Genomic DNA, 17,337 nt, shown 5'->3' with positions numbered 1-17,337 from the left:
CATACCCCTGGTCCTGAAGGTATCCTGTCCTGGATTCCCTTTGTTTCCAGTTCCTATGTGTACCAGTGTACATCTCCTGGTCTAGCCAGACTTGCAAGGTAGAATTGGGATCATGATAGTGAGGGGTGAGGAATCATTTAGGAACTAGAGGAAAATTGTATTTTTCATCCTTGCTACATCGCACCATGACTGGCTTGTCTCCTCCCTGAGACCCTTCTGTAAGGGGATGTCCAGTGGCCTACAAATGGGCTTTGGGTTTCCAATCCGCACTCCCTTCCTCATTCACTGTGGTTAGAATTTTTTGTTCTGATGATGCCTCATACCTGATCCCTTCAACGCCTCGTGATCACACAGGCTGGTGTGCTTCTTCCATGTGGGATTTGTTGCTTCTGAGCTAGATGGCTGCTTGTTTGCCTTCAAGCCTTTAAGACCCCAAACACTATATCTTTTGATAGCCGGGCACCATCAGCTTTCTTCTCCATATTTACTTATACACCCATTTGTCTTCGGTGATCGTATCATGGAGGTAAGCACACAATGATATGATTTTTTGTGTTCTTTGATGCCTGATAACTGATCCCTTCAGCACCTCATGATCACACAGGCTGGTGTGCTTCTTCCATGTGGGCTTTGTTGCTTCTGAGTTATATGGCCGCTTGTTTACCTTCAATCCTTTAAGACCCCAGACACTATATCTTTTGGTAGCCGGATACCGTCAGCTTTCTTCACCACATTTGCTTATTCACCCGCTTTGTCTTCAGCATTGTGTCAGGAAGGTGAGCATCATAGAATTCCAGCACATTTTTAATGCAGTTTTTTTGTGGTAAAATTAGCTTCTTTGGCTGATATTCGGGTTGTTATACTTGAGTATATACTGTAGTCTCTCTTGCTTTTTTCTAGAAGCCTTGTTGCTTTATCTTTTATATCTAGGCTTTTGAAGCAATACTTTATTAATGCAGCAACATGAATATCAGGATCATTGGATTTAAATCACTCTACATCAGTGTAAATTTCTGGAAAGCTGATGGGACATAAAAATGATTATTGCCTCATATGAACAGGATCTCTTCTTACATGGAAGCAGCAATTAAAGCCGTCACCTCATAATGATGTTTCTTGTGTTTCTGCTAGGACTTTAGTTCTTGGAAGTGAATCAGACTGCTTTGGGAAGACAAGATGACCACTGCCGCAGAGAGGAAATATGTGAACATTAGGAAGAGATTGGATCAGTTGGGCTATCGCCAGGCTCTGACCGTGGAATGCTTACCTTTGGTAGAAAAGCTTTTCAGGTAAAGATGAGCGTGCAGCTCTAAACCCCTGTGTTCCTTCCTCTGGTTTGCCTCATTTCCGACTGAATTTCATCCGTCAGTAAACAAAAAAGTGCTGAAACCAGGTGAAGCTCATCTGTTTTTCCCTTAACTCCTAGAGCCTCGCATTGCAAAACTCAAGGGGGACACCCTCCTTTAAGCATTTCTGAGTGTTTGCTCTGTGAATACAGTTACACTTTGTTGTTTTTAATGTAGTTTTCCGAAATAGTGGGGAGACATCCTTCCCGGTTCTATGTCTATTTCACTGGTTCTCAGTTATTATTATATTAATAGTGGATCTATAATATGTTGGTGGTTATTCTGAGATGTTACATGTTACTTTAACTGAAAAGTTACTTGTGATCCCCCCCACCTCCTACCCCCTGCCTTTTCTTTTCTACAAGAGCCAGATGAGGTTGAATGACTGAAGCAGAGCGATTCCTTAGGTAGTTTTGATTAGGACTATAAGCAATGAAGGTGCCCTTATGGTACAGTGGGTTATATGTTGGGTTGCTGGCCCAAAGATCAGTGGTTCAAACGTGCTAGCCATGTTGTGGGAGAAAGACGAAGCCGGCTGCTTCTAGAAAGATCCACAGCCTTGGACATACTATGGATCAGGTGTATCATTGTCTCGTAGGAGATATGAGTTGGCATCGACTTGACAGCAAGTAGGATAAGCAATGGTGATTGTAAGGAAAGAATGGATAAAAGATCTTCTGTGATCCTTATCGTGGCCTCTAACACCCTCCATCATCTAAGTCCTGCTTCTCTCTGCAGCTTCACTTCCCAATTCTCAAGCAACTGGAAGCCCCCCAAACTTGTCCTGCGTTCTCTCACATGCTGTTATACCTGCCTGTAAAGCCCCTGTTTCCTCCTGCAGTATTTTGGTGCATTGGATCACTTTTAAATGGCATTTCTCGCTGTGGTCTTGTTAACTCCCACCCAGTGATTGAGTGAGGCCATGTAGTTGAGGGGCTTGTGGCCCACCAGGGAGTTTGGACAGCTTGCACATAATGAAAACCAGGTGAATGGCACTCTCATGGGGTTGAGCATGGAAATAGAGTGTTTGGAATCCTAACGGATTGGCGAGCTTTGCCATCCCACTAGGCTTTCAATGAGCCATCCCAGCAGGGAAAAGTGGGGACCTCATTACCACCAGCAAATAAGAGCTTGTAGTAGAGCAAGTCCTTTGGACCTAGGATTTCCACTCTGAGGACCTCCTCGGCCCAGGACACAGCGGGCGAGAACTGTAACACAGAAATGGTGGGAAGCAGTGGCAGAGAAATGACAGCAGAACCAGGAGACAGTGTGGTGGGCTTCCCAGCCCACAGAGCTCAAGAGCTGAACATCTTCAAGCTGATACTGACAGAACGGCATACGCCTGTCACACTTGCTTTGTAACACTTGCCTGAGCAGAACGATGGCTGGGCCCGAGGGCTAAGATGCTGAGGGTCAGGGAGCTGTCCTGATCAAAGAACTGTATCCATAGTCATTTCTGAACCTGAATTGTAACATTGTTCCTTTCCAAATAACCCCCATCTCTTTGAGTATGAACTGTGAGTTCTCTGTGGCCATTGCAACAAATTCTCGAACCCAGCAGAGAAGTCGAGTGTAATGGCAGGGATTACTGGGGTCAGAATTGCTGGAGGTGTGCATGATGACCTCTGCCTCCTCAGATTCAGCTGTGGGCTACTGATGCAAGAGTGACTCTCTCACCTTGCTCTTGTGAAGTTAGGGTCTGAGGCTAGCACGACGCCAGTTTCACTCTCCTCTTTGCCCTTGTACTCCTTAGTTTCTAAGTCTGTATGTTCTGCATAACTCTCTCATCTGTTACAGGTTACCTTAACTACTATGTAGTTAAAAAAATATGTGTATGTCTTTCCTTTAGAATGAGCACTGGTGACACAACAGATTAAGCAATGGGCTGCTTACCAAAAGGTCTGTAGTTTGAACCCACTGGCCACTCTATGGGAGAAAGTTGAGGCAACCTATTTCCTAAAAATTCACAGCCTTGGAAACCCTGTGGGGCAATTCCATTCTGTCAGAATTGACTCCACTTTGGTGGGGTTGGTTTTTCAAAATGTCAGCTCAGCTTTGTCATCGCTGTATCTCTAACAGCGGGACATAGGTAGAAGGAAGGCCCCGAAGTAGTAGTTGATGGCTTGTGTGCTTGTAGGCGGGGGGGCTAATTCTTATTCATTGTTGTATCCCGGCTTTTAGCCGATCCTGGACTGTTGTGCACTAAGCCACCCTTGTAAGTGCACACACACGCATGCTGCACACAGGATGCAGCGGAGACCCGTGTGTGAGGAGCTTGCACAGCTTGAAAATGTATAATGTGTGATTTGTGTAATCGTATAGTTGTGTATCAATCCTTGCTGAATGAACAAGTCATTTCCCAGATTCCACTGCAGCGAATGGTGACTGGGAAAGCGGGGCATGAATGAGGTGCATAGGGCCGAGTAGAATCCTTAAAGATGACCATGTGTGTGTTTTTGTTTTTAAATCATTTTATTAGGGACTCATACAACTCATCACAATCCATGCATACATCAATTGTGTAAAGCACATCTGTACATTCATTGCCCTCATCATTCTCAAAACATTTGCTCTCCATGTAAGCCCCTGGCATCAGCTCCTCATTTTTCCCCCTTCCTCCCCGCTCCACCCCCCCACCGTGTGTGTTTTACAACTTTCAATATCTTGTTTTGAGAAAAGTTTTGAGGACTTTATGGTAGTTTGAAAGAACCCTAGTATCCTTTTAAAAAATATGTTTCAGAAATCTTTTAAAACTTTGGGCGTATCTATCATGAACATGTATCTTAAGCCTTGTTTAGAAGTCTATTTTCAGTTGCCAGCAAGCTAATGGAAAGCTTCCCTGTGTTTCCACTTCCTGCTGCTGAATTTTAGTGACCTGGTTCATACCACAGAGAGCCTTCGGAAATCAAAATTATCTGCTGTGAAAGCTGAGAAAGAAAGTGCCAATTTTGATTTTATCTTGGAACCTTACAAAGTGGAAAACTCGAAATTGTGCAGGGAGAACAATGACTTATACCTGGAATTAATGAAACTGAGGGAGCAGTCAGACCAGCAAATTAAAGGTAAATGGAAAATGGTAATTCTTTGCACAATTCTGTTTTCTGTGTGATGGTGGTGGTTGGTGGTGGTGGCATTCCTTGCCACGACGTTGGCACCACCTCGTGGTGACAGACGAAAGGTTGCTCGGTCCTGGGCCATCGGCATTTTCCTTTTTGGGTGTGAGCCAGTTGTTCCAGCCCATCTCACTGAGGGTTTTCTTCCTTTCCTGACCCACTTCCGTCACCGGACATAATGTCTTTTTCCAGTGAAGGCTTTCCCGATGACATGTCTAAAGTAAGCAAGACAAAGTGGGGAAGGCTCAATTCTAAGTCTAAGACTATTGACTGGAGAGTGCGGCGGCTCTGCGGCCGACCCTGGTGAGGGTTCCAGAGGAGAAAGGTGAACGTGCGAGCCATAGCTGTTCTTTGTCCACGCTGTATGTGGACTGAATTTCTAGAGTTAGGATTGCCTTGTAGAATATGCAGTGCTGAGCTATAGCCACAGGAACTGGATGAATGGTTTTCTTGGACTCATAGCAGGGGAGTGGGGGATGGGGAACTCCTAATGAGTATGAGGGAAAAAATGTTCTAAAATTGATCGTAGCTCTGACTGCACAACCCTTTTAATATGGTGAAACTAAGTTATGGTACATGAATCATATGACAAAACTGTTAAAACATATGAAATGTTGGAATTGCAGGCACACGAAACACCTTTTACTGAAAATAGCAGTAAAGGGAAAGCTAGATATGACTCTGACTCCTCATATTTTGAGCTAAAAGGTTAAACTAGGATAATTAAGCCACTCAAAGGTGAGCTGTCTATCTGGTTGATGCACTTTCCTTCCATTCGCTATAAAGCTCTAATGCCTGGCATGCCTTCGTAGACCCTTTGCTGCCTCCCCAGGCCAAAGCTGTGCTCGGTTTGAGGTCCATATCAAGAGACGCGGAATCCTTTTGTGCTTATGTCCAATTTTGTTAATAGTAGAGCAGGTCACTAGATTCACGCAAAGCCTGCCTGAGTCTCAGGTGGGGCCTTTCCAGTTAAAGGGCCTTTTTCTTGTTCCATGAAATGGGGCAGCCTCAAAGAGGACACCATCTTTCAGAGTCTGTGGATCTTTCTTATTTTAAGAGTTGAAAACTGCATTGAAGAAGAGTACCCGAGAAACAGATGATCTGAAATTTCTAAACAACCAATATGTCCACAAACTCAAGCTTTCGGAGAAGGAGAGCAAAGCTAAGAATGAGAAAATACAGCTGCTTCAAGAAAAGAATTTGCAAGCAGTAGTACAAACTCCAGGTAAGTCTTTTCTTTCAAAACAAACAAACATTACATTGCCCTCTTTTGCTTTTGCTTTCCACATTTACTCTTTGAAAGCTTCTAAAACTGTGGCCTGGACTAGGACTTGGGATTTCCATGCTTCGGTGTTAGTGTTTGGAAAGCTGTATATCTGGATAGCCACAAAAACACGTTACTGCTTCTGAAGCCCCCCAGGGTGGTTTATACAAGTGCATCTCTACCAAAGTGTGTGCAGTAATAGCACCGTAGACCAAAGTTGTCTCACTTTAATGCCAGAATTGTATTTTCCTAATCATGTATTTAATTGGCCCTTTCCATGTTGTTATTCATTTGGTTATAGAACTGATCCTTAATGATCAAAGAACAATTTAGAAATTAAGTGCTTTAGTAGTTTGGTTTTTCAGTTTTGCACACAGCAGTTCTAAGAGTAAAGAAATGGTGGGGGCCTGTCCAGAGTTGGTGGTTGGCCAGCCAGAGGTCCATGGAGCAGCCTACCTCATTCCTGTCCTGTAGGGTCCCATCGAGTCCCAGTCGACTCAATGGCAGTGTCTTTGGCTTGGTTTGGAGATGTCTGAACCATGGGGGACAAGACTGTGGAAGGGAGCCGTGGGGTGCTGCCACATTATGAGATGGGCTTGAGGCTGAGGGACTCAAGGAAATGGTGAAACCAAAAGGCATTTGTGGGAATGAAGATTGTAGGCAGTGGAATTTCAATGTGAGGATCTAGAATCTGGCACAGTTCTGAATGATGACAAAGCACAGGCCCTGTTAGTATGTGTGTGAAGTCAAGTGGAGTGGAAACTCGGGAGAGTTTGGGGACTAGGAACCGTGAGACCAGGATGTGGGAAGAATCATTAGTGTTTGAGCTGACAGGAAATGGATTGGGGCAGGAGCTTGTGAGCCAAAGACAGAAAAGATAGAGAAAAGTGGGAGAACATTTCACAAGTAACTAGAAGAGTTAGAGCCCAGAAGAAAGTGAGCAGGTGTCCTGAGGAAAGACTGGACCAGCTTTCCTGCGTGATTCAGGTGTAATCCATAGAAGGGCATGCTGGGATGTGGTAGATTTGGGGAGCAGAGGGTTGACAGGTTTTTGTTTGGGGTAAATGAGTGTTGGTGGTGGTGCTACTTCTCAAAGATGGAGCATGTGGAAGCAGCAGGAGTCCACTTTGTGGGGTGATGAAGATACTGTGTCCGTGGAGTTTCTGGTGAGCAGCGGGATCTGTGTTTGGATCTCTTCTCCCAAGTGTGGTCTCAGATGGAGACTGAAATTTAGGGCTCATCGTGTGTGGGGTGACAGGAATATCTAGTGAGATCCTGCAGACTGGGAAGAGAGCAGAACCTTAGATGGGACCTGGAGACATGGGCATGTTAGAGAAAGAGGGAAGAAGAGGCACTTTGAAAGAGAGTGAGAAGTAGCCCACCAGAGACGAGGAGGAGGAGGTAAGGGAAGAAGAATCTTCAAGGGGAGAGGGTCCTTTGGCGAGATGCAAAGCCACAAGCAGATCACTAGAATACTTGTAAGCTGGTTTCTTTGTCCTTAAAATGAGAGAGAGGCATATACAAAATGTTTTTTGGATTCTACTGAAGAGAGATTAGATGATGTTCATGAGAACTTTCTAGTTTTTCGAATATACTTCTAATCTTACTTAGATGCTTAAAATGAATAATTATCCATGTGGTTTGGACCAAAACACGAGGGGACACCCCCCAAAACCAGAATTGCACTGGGCAGAGCGGAGCTTTGGGAGTACACATTTTTCCCACTAGGTGAGCATCCAGCAACTCTCTGAGTTAGTACACCCAGTGGTGTCTCCTGGGAAGGTTCTCTCTGGTCATAGTGAATGTTTTCCTAAAAGCAGTTCCGCTCAAACCTTGTTTTTTGTGATGGCCGATTTAAAAGAAGAGCGTTCAGCTGTGAAATTTTGTTTCCTGCTTGGAAAAAATGCCACAGAAATTGTTGTGATGTTGAACACAGCTTACAAGGACAGCGCTATGGGAAAAACTCAAGTGGTTTTCTCTTCGATTGATGACAAATCTCATTCTGGATGTCTGTTGATATGGAGTGCATTTGTAGTTCGTTCCACCAGGTCAGACTATTAGTCAATCATCTTATTTAGAGGCTCTGAAAAGATTGTGTAATAGTGTGCCACAAAAAAGGTCTGATTTATGGCAGAAGGGGGACTGGTTTTGCTACAACAATGTGCCTGCTCACCGTGTGCCAGTTTTGGGCAAAAAACAGCATGCTTCTCTTGCCCCACACACTTTTCTCACCTGGCCTTGCTCTCAGTGTGACTTCTTTTTGTTTCTGTGAATGCAGAAGGACATGAAAGGGCAGCGATTTGATAATGTAGAAGAGGTGAAGAAAAAAAAAGGGAGGTGTTGTCAGCCATCCAAACAGATAAGTTTGAAAAATGTTTCCAAGAATGGAATCACAGATTTGACAAATGAATTAATTTTAATGGAGAGGGTGATAAGGTTGTTTTTTTTAAAAAAATTAATTCTGGGGTTTTTGGTACCCCCTCATGGATTTATATTCTTCTTCCTACTTTTAAGGATAAGAAAACATTCCTTATGGCTTCAGATTATAAAATACTTGTCTGTTTCTGGTGACGTTCCATTACTTATGTACTGTGGTTACTACTTGAAATGCCAGCTCTCTGCACCTTGGACACTGCTAAGTGTGTGCAGTCTAGCCTGCCTGAGGGCTGCGTGTGGCAGTTTCTGTGAGTGATGGTTTCTTGAGCTCACAATGGAGAGCCCAAAGGCCTGCTGAGGTCAGGCCCCATCTAGTGGAAGCACAGTCAATTCTGGCAAGCCAGCCAAGCATTCAGGCAGACAGCCACGTTTTAGGACCTGAGGTTTTCAGGAATGCCTTGTTCCATTAAAGATGAAGGTGGGTATTTGTGTGTGAGGGAGAAAATATTTATCAGTATGTAAATTGACAATGAAGAAGTTTACGTTTTGCAGTACTTAATTCTAGGACAATGTTTAGTTTTGTATTTTAATATTACACACTTTTTCTTTTAGGTGGCAAGAAAAGAAGCATTGCCTTCAGGCGCCAGCGTATGCAAATCGACGAACCAGTCCCTCCCTCTGAAGTCACGTCATACCCAGTCCCTCAGCCAGATGACCCTTATATTGCAGACCTCCTGCAGGTGGCTGATAACAGGTGCATTAAATCATTTCCTGCTGACTTAATTTTGTTGAGGAGCCCTGGTGGGGTAATGCTTACACATCAGGCTGGCAACCACAAGGTCAGCAGTTCAGAACCACCAGCCACTCCACAGGAGAAAGAGCTTTTTAGTCTTGTAAAGAGTTAGTCTCAGAAACTCACAAGGGCAGGTTCTACCCCACCCTATAGGGTCATTTTGAGTCAGAATTGACTTGATGACAGTGAGTTTGGTTTCTTTGTTTATTTTATTAATCACCAGATCAGCACTAACCTGCTCGGCAGTAGAGCTTCTGTCTTTTCACTCTGATGCTTGGTGGATTGTGCGATGGGCTGATGATCACAAGGTCACTTGTTCAAGCGGAGGGAGTTAGGGGAGGCACTCTGCTCCCGTGAATAGGGACAGCCATGGAAACCCTAGGTAGGTTGCTGTGTTTCTGCTTCGACTCGGTGGCAGTGGGTTAGGCTTTGTGGGTTTATTGTGCCCTGGATGCCTAGCACAGAATCTTGCACACAGGCACTTCGGTAACTGCTTACAGAATGATACGGAATCTTTTTGAAGATTTGATATCAAATCGGTCCTGTCCCTGGTGTATCTGTCTGTACTTGTAAAAGTCATTGAGTGCCATCGAGAATCTGTTTCTATCGAGTTGCATTATTTTCATTAGGATCCTATCTGACACCGTTTACAGATTGTTTTGTGACATCAATTACCTTTCACACCTTGTGTCATTGTTCTCTTTAATTGGGTTCTGGTTGTTGAAGAATTGCTTTCATCAGCAAATAAGAAGATCGGTTAGGGGAACTTATTATGGCTTAGGTCAGAGTTATGTCAAATGACAGTTGGACATAAATTGATTTGAAACTGGCTTGTCTCCAAGTCTGGTTTTATGTGTTTATGTTTGTATATCTATAAACTGAACTCAGCTACAAGTTGCATTTCATGAAAGCTTCCTTCAGCCTCTGGGCGGCGCTCTCTGTGAGTACCTGGGTGATGCTGCGATGGTGTTGCTTACAGTTCCGTAGTGAAGCTGAGACAGGAGAAGTGCATATAGTATGGCTGTAAGAGAGCGTTAACAGATTCCCAGGAGCAACATAGCAGTAATGATGGCGTCGGCGGCCTCAGCTGCAGAAGGAGTCAACGGAAGAACGACACCAGGGACTGCAGAGGGTTTTCTGTTTCATTAGTCTCTGTATAACAGTCGGGGAAAAAGGCGTTGGTTAAGAGGTATGCATTAGAGACCCGTGGTTGAATTCATTGTTCTCACATGATACTGTGTCTGTACACACTTAGCTGACCTGAACTGTGAATTAATTATTTTGTGTTTTGTTTTACTGTTAAAGTTCTAAGTTTGGATTTCTCAGACAATATGTTAGTATTTTTAAAGAATTATCCAGGCTTCGAAGGTATCCTTTTCGTCCTTTCTCTCGAGCATTTTTCTCTCCGACCATCAGAGGATCTAGTGCAGCAGTTCTCAACCTGTGGGTCAAGCCCCATTTGGGGGGTGCCCGACCCTTTCACAGGGGTTGCCCGATTCAAACTGGCAAAATGATAGTTATGGAGTATCAGCGAAAATAACTTTTTGCTTGGGGGTCACCATAACATGGGGAACTGTATTAAAGGGTCGCCGTATTAGGAAGGTTGAGAACCACTTTTCAAGCATCTTTTGAGCCCCTGGTGCAGGCTAGTGTGCACACACACAGTTCCTTTGTATCCAGTCACTCACACCTGCAGGAGCTCAGTTACACACACATTCATAACCTGAACCAAGACGAGAAGAAAACTTTGGTTGCTGTAGTTGCAAGAACCATCTGTACAGGTTCAGCCTCCTGTACTCCAGCTCAGAGAAAGCCTTTTAAAAGCACACCTACCTGTGGGCTGTATCCCATCAGTGAGAGTGAAGACCATGCCACTAATGCTTGACAAAGTAGGCAATTGCAAAAACTCAGGTAATTTGCACAAAACCTTGGTACTGTTAGAATGAACTGGAGTTCCAGAAAGAATATGGGTTTGCTGTAGTTACTTGGAAAATTGCATCGTTTCTTGATAACGATAATTTTCTTTTTTTCCATGGTTGATGAGTAATTTACTAGAAAGAAAATACAGGGTATTTTCAGGGCAGAAAATAGTCTAGTCCATTATTCCACTTAATAAGCCTGTGTATTTTGGGTTGATCTCTTGAACCTAAGAATTGGCAGCTGTGGGGAGGTTGGGGGGAAATGGGGCGCTATTAACAAAGCACAAGAATAAATGTTCTAAAATTGATTGTGGCGGTGATTATACAATTCTTTTTAATATATGCAAACTGTTCATTCTTATGGTGCATGAATTAAATGTCAAAACATAAATAAAAAATATTTTTAAAGAGTTTCCCTAGGGGAGTAGGTGTTAATGACTCCACTGTGGTGCCCCCCCACCTCCCCCCCAAAAGTGTGTATTCTAAATGCTGACCTCTTGCCTGGGATTGTCTTTGTTATGTTAACGAGGCAGGTGTAGCTTGAGTTGGTGGGTGTTGAGGTGGGAAGCCAGCCCACAGAGGTGGGGAAGGAGCCTACAGAGCCCACCCGGAACAAGTAAAGCTCCCCTCAGTGCTGGCGCCCCAGCCTCCTAACCTGTGCTAGCAGACTTTTCCTGGGGAGTAAAGCCGTCCTCTGTGGCCATTCTGTTGTAGCAGCGCTAAGTGTAAAGGTGAAATTGAGGTACAGGGAGGAAGACAGTTTGGACCCGGCCCAAACTAGGTAAGTGAAGTATATGCATGTTTTTGAACAATTTATCTGAGCTCCAAATTGTTCACCACGCATGTTTTTCAGTCTTCTAAAATGACTTCTTCAAGAAATGTGCTATTTAAAATGCTGTGACCTCATTAAAAAGAGAAAGGCAGATTATAAATAAAAGACTGCAACTAGTTTCATTTGTTTTTTAGATTTCTTAACGCTATTCACAAAAATTTAACTGTATTTCAGGATTCAAGAACTTCAACAGGAAGTCTGCCATTTACAAGAAAAGTTAGCAGCCATGGAAAATGGAGTAAGGGACTATAACAAGCAGGTAAGTTTTTTGTTTTTTTAACTTAGAGTGTTAAGGTTAAGATGGATATGTATGATTATAACTCTGAGTTACATTTGATATTACTGATCCTGGTTTTTAATACAACTTTTTACCTTTTTCCTAATTTTAAGAGAGTTAAGAGCTGAAGTGGCGTTAGATTGCTCTAGATTCCCAGACTTATTTGACTTGCCCCTTCCTTTTCAGGAAAAAGATCAGTGGGTGCTCACTTAGCAATTATACACTTTTGTACTCTAGCCCGTAATCCAGGATAAAGTGTAGGTAGCTACTTTCGCAGCCCCTCTGGACCATTCCCATGCCCCCCACTTTGGAAGACATTGCTCTAGTCTAAAGCTTCTTAAACCCTGCGCTGCAAGCCGGGAGCGAGGGGGAGAGTTGATAGTGAGTGTGGGAGGTGCGAGAAAGTTGGCACCATTAAAAGGTTTCTGAACATGCAACAACCAAAACGCACTCAAAAATCAAACGACCAATGAACCCAGGTGTTTCTGGGGCTCTTGCCCGTGTTTCAAATATCTCAGGCGAAAGGGACCTGGAGTGGAAAGGCTTCAGAAGCCCGTGTGTGGTCACTCTCCCATTACGCTTGGGAGTCAGTAGCAGTTTGTTTTTTAATGGAATCACACATTTCTCTGAGCGTAATTTCACAACCATAGGACTGTTTCTTTCTCTGGAAGGATTTATTAACGTGTGCTAAGTTCTGCAGTAGTAGTCTGTATCGTTGTTAGTGCTTAATCGGGTAGGGATTTTGTGGCCCTGTTCTGTGTGTTCTCACCACAAGCACGAGTTGTCCTTGCAAACCATTTTCTGAAGAAAGCAGGGATTCGGGAGGTGCAGAGTCAGCGCTCATGCCCCTAACAGCCTGTGCTTTCTTTCATCCCGCCTGTTGGTGTCTTGAGTGACTTCAGGTTTCAGGGATTGCAGGCTTACTGAAGCTTAAATGCGGTAACGCCGTCTACATTTTCTCCACCTGACTGCATTTTGGGGGCCATGAAGTGAATCTGTATATACAAATAGAGATGTTACTTATGTATTGGTGTCGTTTTTAAGTTTGTACAGTACTTTCAGGATTGTTTGCATGCAATTTTTAAAGAAAAGGAATAATAATACCTACCGTAACTCCTGTCTTCCCCCAAAACTTTCTTTAGGAAGAGATGTTAAAAATACCATTATACACAGGAGTTGAAGATAATTGGTATTTTTTCAACTCATGATCACAACACCTTTATCATATTTTTTTCCAAAGTACTGTATGAACATAGACTAACCTATCCTTACCATGTCTATTAGGCAGTGGAGGCATTTAGAGAAAATTGCCTAACCGTTATGGTAGAACGGTTATCAGTCTCAGAACAACCCTGGTGGTGCAGTGGTTAGTGCTTTGCTGCTAACCCAAGTTTGGTAGTTCAAACCTACCAGCCAGTCTGCTGGAGACTGATGAGGCTTGCTTCCATCAAGATTTCCTCTCTGGGCAACCTTGAAGCAGCATTTCTAAAGAATTGATAGGAGTCAGAATCGACTGGATATTTGTGGTTTTATCAGTTTATACATAATCTCTTTCTATTATATTTTAACATGAGTTTATTTCATTGGTTTGTTATTTTCCTATTTTTTGTAGCACAGTCCAATGTTTGCTGTTTTCTTCAAGCTCTTTCCATACCCCTTCTCAGGATTTTGTCTGGTCTAAACTTCATGTCTCAACCTTACAGTGAGCAGTATGCACACCTAGGCTCTCCTTGTCATTCCGTGGGTAGAGTGTTAGTCTTCCCATTTAAGACCAAGTCTTCTACTTGTGCCTCACCCATCCATTCCTCCTCTTCTCCTTAGTCACTTATTCTTCTATTTCTTTAAACTTAGAGCCACTGCACTACTTTCTTTTAATCGTCATGACGGTCCTATGAGGATTCACTATTAATGTTCTCTTAGCATCCGTTTAAAAATCTCTCTTAATCTCTCTTTTAGCTACTTTCTCCCCCCTGCATGCAATCTTCTTGAAAGAGTGTCTCCACTTCCTCACCTCCTGTTCACACCTTTCAATTCATAGAGACTGTGTGTGCAGCAGAAGGAAGCACTGCCCGGGCCTGCGCCGTCCTCACAATTCACCCCGCAACCTATTACAACCTGGCTTCTGTCACCCAACAGAAGCTGTTCTGGTTAATGTCTCCCGTGGCAGTAATGGCTAGATCCAAAGGGTATTTTTAATTTTTATGGATTTTAAACTACTTGGCCTTTAAGCCACTCACTCACCTCTGACTTGACTTCGTTTTGTTTTGTTGTTTTCCAATTTCTTCTCTGCGTTTCTTTCCCTGCCTGCTCCTTAAAACACTGTTTCCTAGGGTTCTGCCTTTGACATTGTCTCTTCTCCTATGATTTCTCGGTGGCCTCATTCAATCTCTGTAACCCCCGGACTTCTCTGTGGCCAGGCCTCTGCTGAGCCCCAGACCCCCTATGTCCAGCTCCCCTGCACGTTGCTGCCTGGTCACACTGCACTTCCACACTCCCTCAGGCTCTCCTCTGCGGCCACACTTGCCTCTCACTGGCTGGACTATCCCACTTTTCTTCTGTGCATCGCTTCCATCATTTGAAACCTTGTGGGCATCTTTCTTTGGTAAGCCGTTCCAAAGCTGGGGTAGGATTTCCACCGATCCTGATAGACTGCAGAATAAATCACTTTGCTCCCTAATCTGCTCTAGGGCCGTGTATCCGCCAGGCCGTGTGGTAATTATTGGTTCGCAGGCTCGTTTCCCCAAGGGCAAGTACCATATTCATCTTTATCTTCCTAGCACTGTGATCAGCAATTGTATGCTGCACTGAATGCTTGGTTTGTATTTTGTTTTCTTTGGAAAATGAACCAAAACTTGAAAATGTGTGGGTTTTCCCCAAATTCTTGCATGTGAATTAGTGTGACTGGTTTAGAGTGATCTTTTAATGTAACTGTTGCTTTCTAAATCACAGATAAACTAATTCAGTTCAACTCAGTGTCATAGCTTGTGTGACGTTGACTTGAGCAGTAATCCACTGTCCCCGCGTGGTGCAGCCATCCCTGATCTCAAGTGTGTTCCTCAGGAGGCGAGCAATTGAGCCTCAGTTCCAGGAGTTGGGCGTGTCTGTAAATGAAGACACTGCCTGACCTTCCAGGAGGAAAGCGAAGCATAAATTAACGTAGGGAACACTTATCTGTTGACATTTTCTGGATTGTGTGTTTTCTGTGCATAAGCATTCATGATCCTGTGTATCGGGCTTTAAAATTTAATTCTTGGAAGAATTCTGGTATTTTCTAATTCCATTTTTCCATGAACTTTTGAAGCGCCTTGTACATGTGGGTACACGGATGAATGTCACTCTCTTTTGAACTTTGTAGAACCTAAGAAAAATGGAGTGTGTCCCAGTACATTTTAGTCCAGCATTAGTCGCTTGGGTTCAGAATCCGATTTTCTGCAATGACGGCTCCCCTTTGTGTGTTCAGATTGAGCTGAGAGAACAAGAGATCGAACGACTGTCAATGGCTTTGGATGGCGGCCGCTGCCCTGATGTCCTCACTCTGGAGAGTAGAAATAAAACCAATGAGAAGCTTATCGCTCATTTAAATGTTCAGGTAATGGCTTTTATAATTCCTCACTGAGTGTGTAAAATCAGAGTGTTACAGTGGTCTCTGAGTTTACAGAAGTCACAGGGTTGTCTAGGAGGTACTGATTGATCGAGGCAGAGTTTTCAGAAGTAAGGGACTGGTTAGATAAGTTAAAGCCTAACTTGAAAAATCATATTTGTTTTCAACGAATGTTTAATGAGTCAGGAACATAGAAGGGGGCTTCTAAAAGGTCATGGGGAAATTCCATTATCTTTAGATTCTGTTTTCATGTTAAATATTTACGAGAGAAGAACAGATTGTTGTCTGAAATTTGCTTTTACAAGATGTTTACATGCACACACAGAGAGAGAGAGAGCCCTGGGAGAGAATACACTGAGCTATACCCCAGACTGGTTTTAACCATTTTATTGGGGGCTCTTATAAATCTTAAAATAATTCATAAATCAGTTGTATCCAGCACACTTGTACCTATGTTGTCATCATCATTTTCTCTCTGCTTGAGCCCTTGGTATCAGCTTCTCTGTTTCCCCTTCCCACAACACCTTCCCACCCTTGTGAATCCTTACTCAATTATATATTGTTATTGTTATTTTCGTATCTTACGTTTGCTGTCTTCCTTCACTCACATTTCTGTTATTCATCCCCCTTGAGTAGGCGGGGGTTTATATCCATGATTGTGATTGGTTCCCTCTTTCTCCCCCTCCCTTCCCCTACCCTCATGTTATTACTCCACTACTGATCCTAAGGGGTTTATCTGTCCTGGAATCCACATGTTGAAAGCTCTTATCTGTACCTATATATATACTCCAGTCTAGCCAGATTTGTAAGATAGAACTGGGTCATGATAGTTGGGGAGAGGAAGCTTTCAAGAACCAGAAGAATGTTGGGTGTTTTATTGGTGTTATATTGCACCCTGACTGAATCGTCCCTTCTGTGGGGGATATCCAATTGTCTACAGATGAGTTTTGGATCTCCACTCCGACCCCTCTCGTTTGCATCGATATAATTGTCTGCTCTATATCTGCTTAATACTTGCTACCTGATCCCGTGGACACCTTGTGATCACACAGGCTGGTGTGCTACTTCCATATGAGTTTAGTTGGTTCCCTGGTAGATGGCCACTTATTTAACTTCAAGCCTTTAGGATCCCAGACTCTGTATCTTTTGATAACTAGGCACCATCAGCTTTCTTCACCATATTTGCTTATGCACCCATTTTGTCTTCAGCGATTGTGTTGGGAAGGTGAGTATCAGAGAGTGTCAGGTTATTAGAGGAAAGTGTTCTTGTGTTGAGGGAGGATTGAATAGAGGTCCAAAGTATTCAGTGCTATCTTAATACTTAACATGTAAATAAATTTACATAGACCTATGTCCCTATTATTAATCAATGTATTTACATATACTACACATATACGTGCCTTCATTAATCCTAGGAGGTTTGCCTCCTAGTTCTTTGCTCTATTTCCTCTCCCACTATCATGCTCGCCCTTCTTTCAGTTCTCAGCATTCCTCGGGGTCCATTGCATTTGATCAAACCCCAGCAGGCAGTCTGCACCCTCCTTGCCCTCAAGTTTGGATCCCTTATTGTTCCCTGACCCTGAGTCTGTTGGCTACCCACTCCCTTTTCCCTGACTCCTCCTCCTCCTCTCATTTCCCCCTGGAACTTGGAGATCCCATTGTTTGCTCCTCTGGATTGTTTATATAGATAGACATAGAGAAAAAGGAAACAGATTTTTTTAAAGCCTATAAATAGTTCCAGGTCTGTCTGCTGACTGGAATCGGGTCTGATGAGGCACTAAGCCCTGCCCTCCCCCACCCCCTGAGTAAGAAGTCT

General features: G+C 43.5%; 1 protein-coding gene across 2 annotated transcripts in view; it reads left to right on the top strand.

Moving 5' to 3' along the window:
* CEP135 (centrosomal protein 135) overlaps nt 1-17,337 on the top strand; it is a 124,378-nt gene that overhangs the window by 12,049 nt on the left and 94,992 nt on the right. For both annotated transcript variants that reach the window (XM_075544286.1, XM_075544287.1), the window contains exons 2-7: nt 1,132-1,289; nt 4,218-4,408; nt 5,517-5,684; nt 8,712-8,853; nt 11,818-11,902; nt 15,381-15,509. In XM_075544286.1, coding sequence (XP_075400401.1) covers nt 1,177-1,289; nt 4,218-4,408; nt 5,517-5,684; nt 8,712-8,853; nt 11,818-11,902; nt 15,381-15,509 — 828 coding nt within the window. In that variant the 5' untranslated portion in view covers nt 1,132-1,176. The remainder of the gene's footprint in view (nt 1-1,131; nt 1,290-4,217; nt 4,409-5,516; nt 5,685-8,711; nt 8,854-11,817; nt 11,903-15,380; nt 15,510-17,337) is intronic.

The sequence above is a fragment of the Tenrec ecaudatus genome, chromosome 3 (genome assembly GCF_050624435.1).
Source record: "Tenrec ecaudatus isolate mTenEca1 chromosome 3, mTenEca1.hap1, whole genome shotgun sequence".
Taxonomy (NCBI): domain Eukaryota; kingdom Metazoa; phylum Chordata; class Mammalia; order Afrosoricida; family Tenrecidae; genus Tenrec; species Tenrec ecaudatus.
The sequence above is the reverse complement of the archived record's forward strand: the minus strand, read 5'-3'. Positions and strand labels throughout refer to the sequence as shown.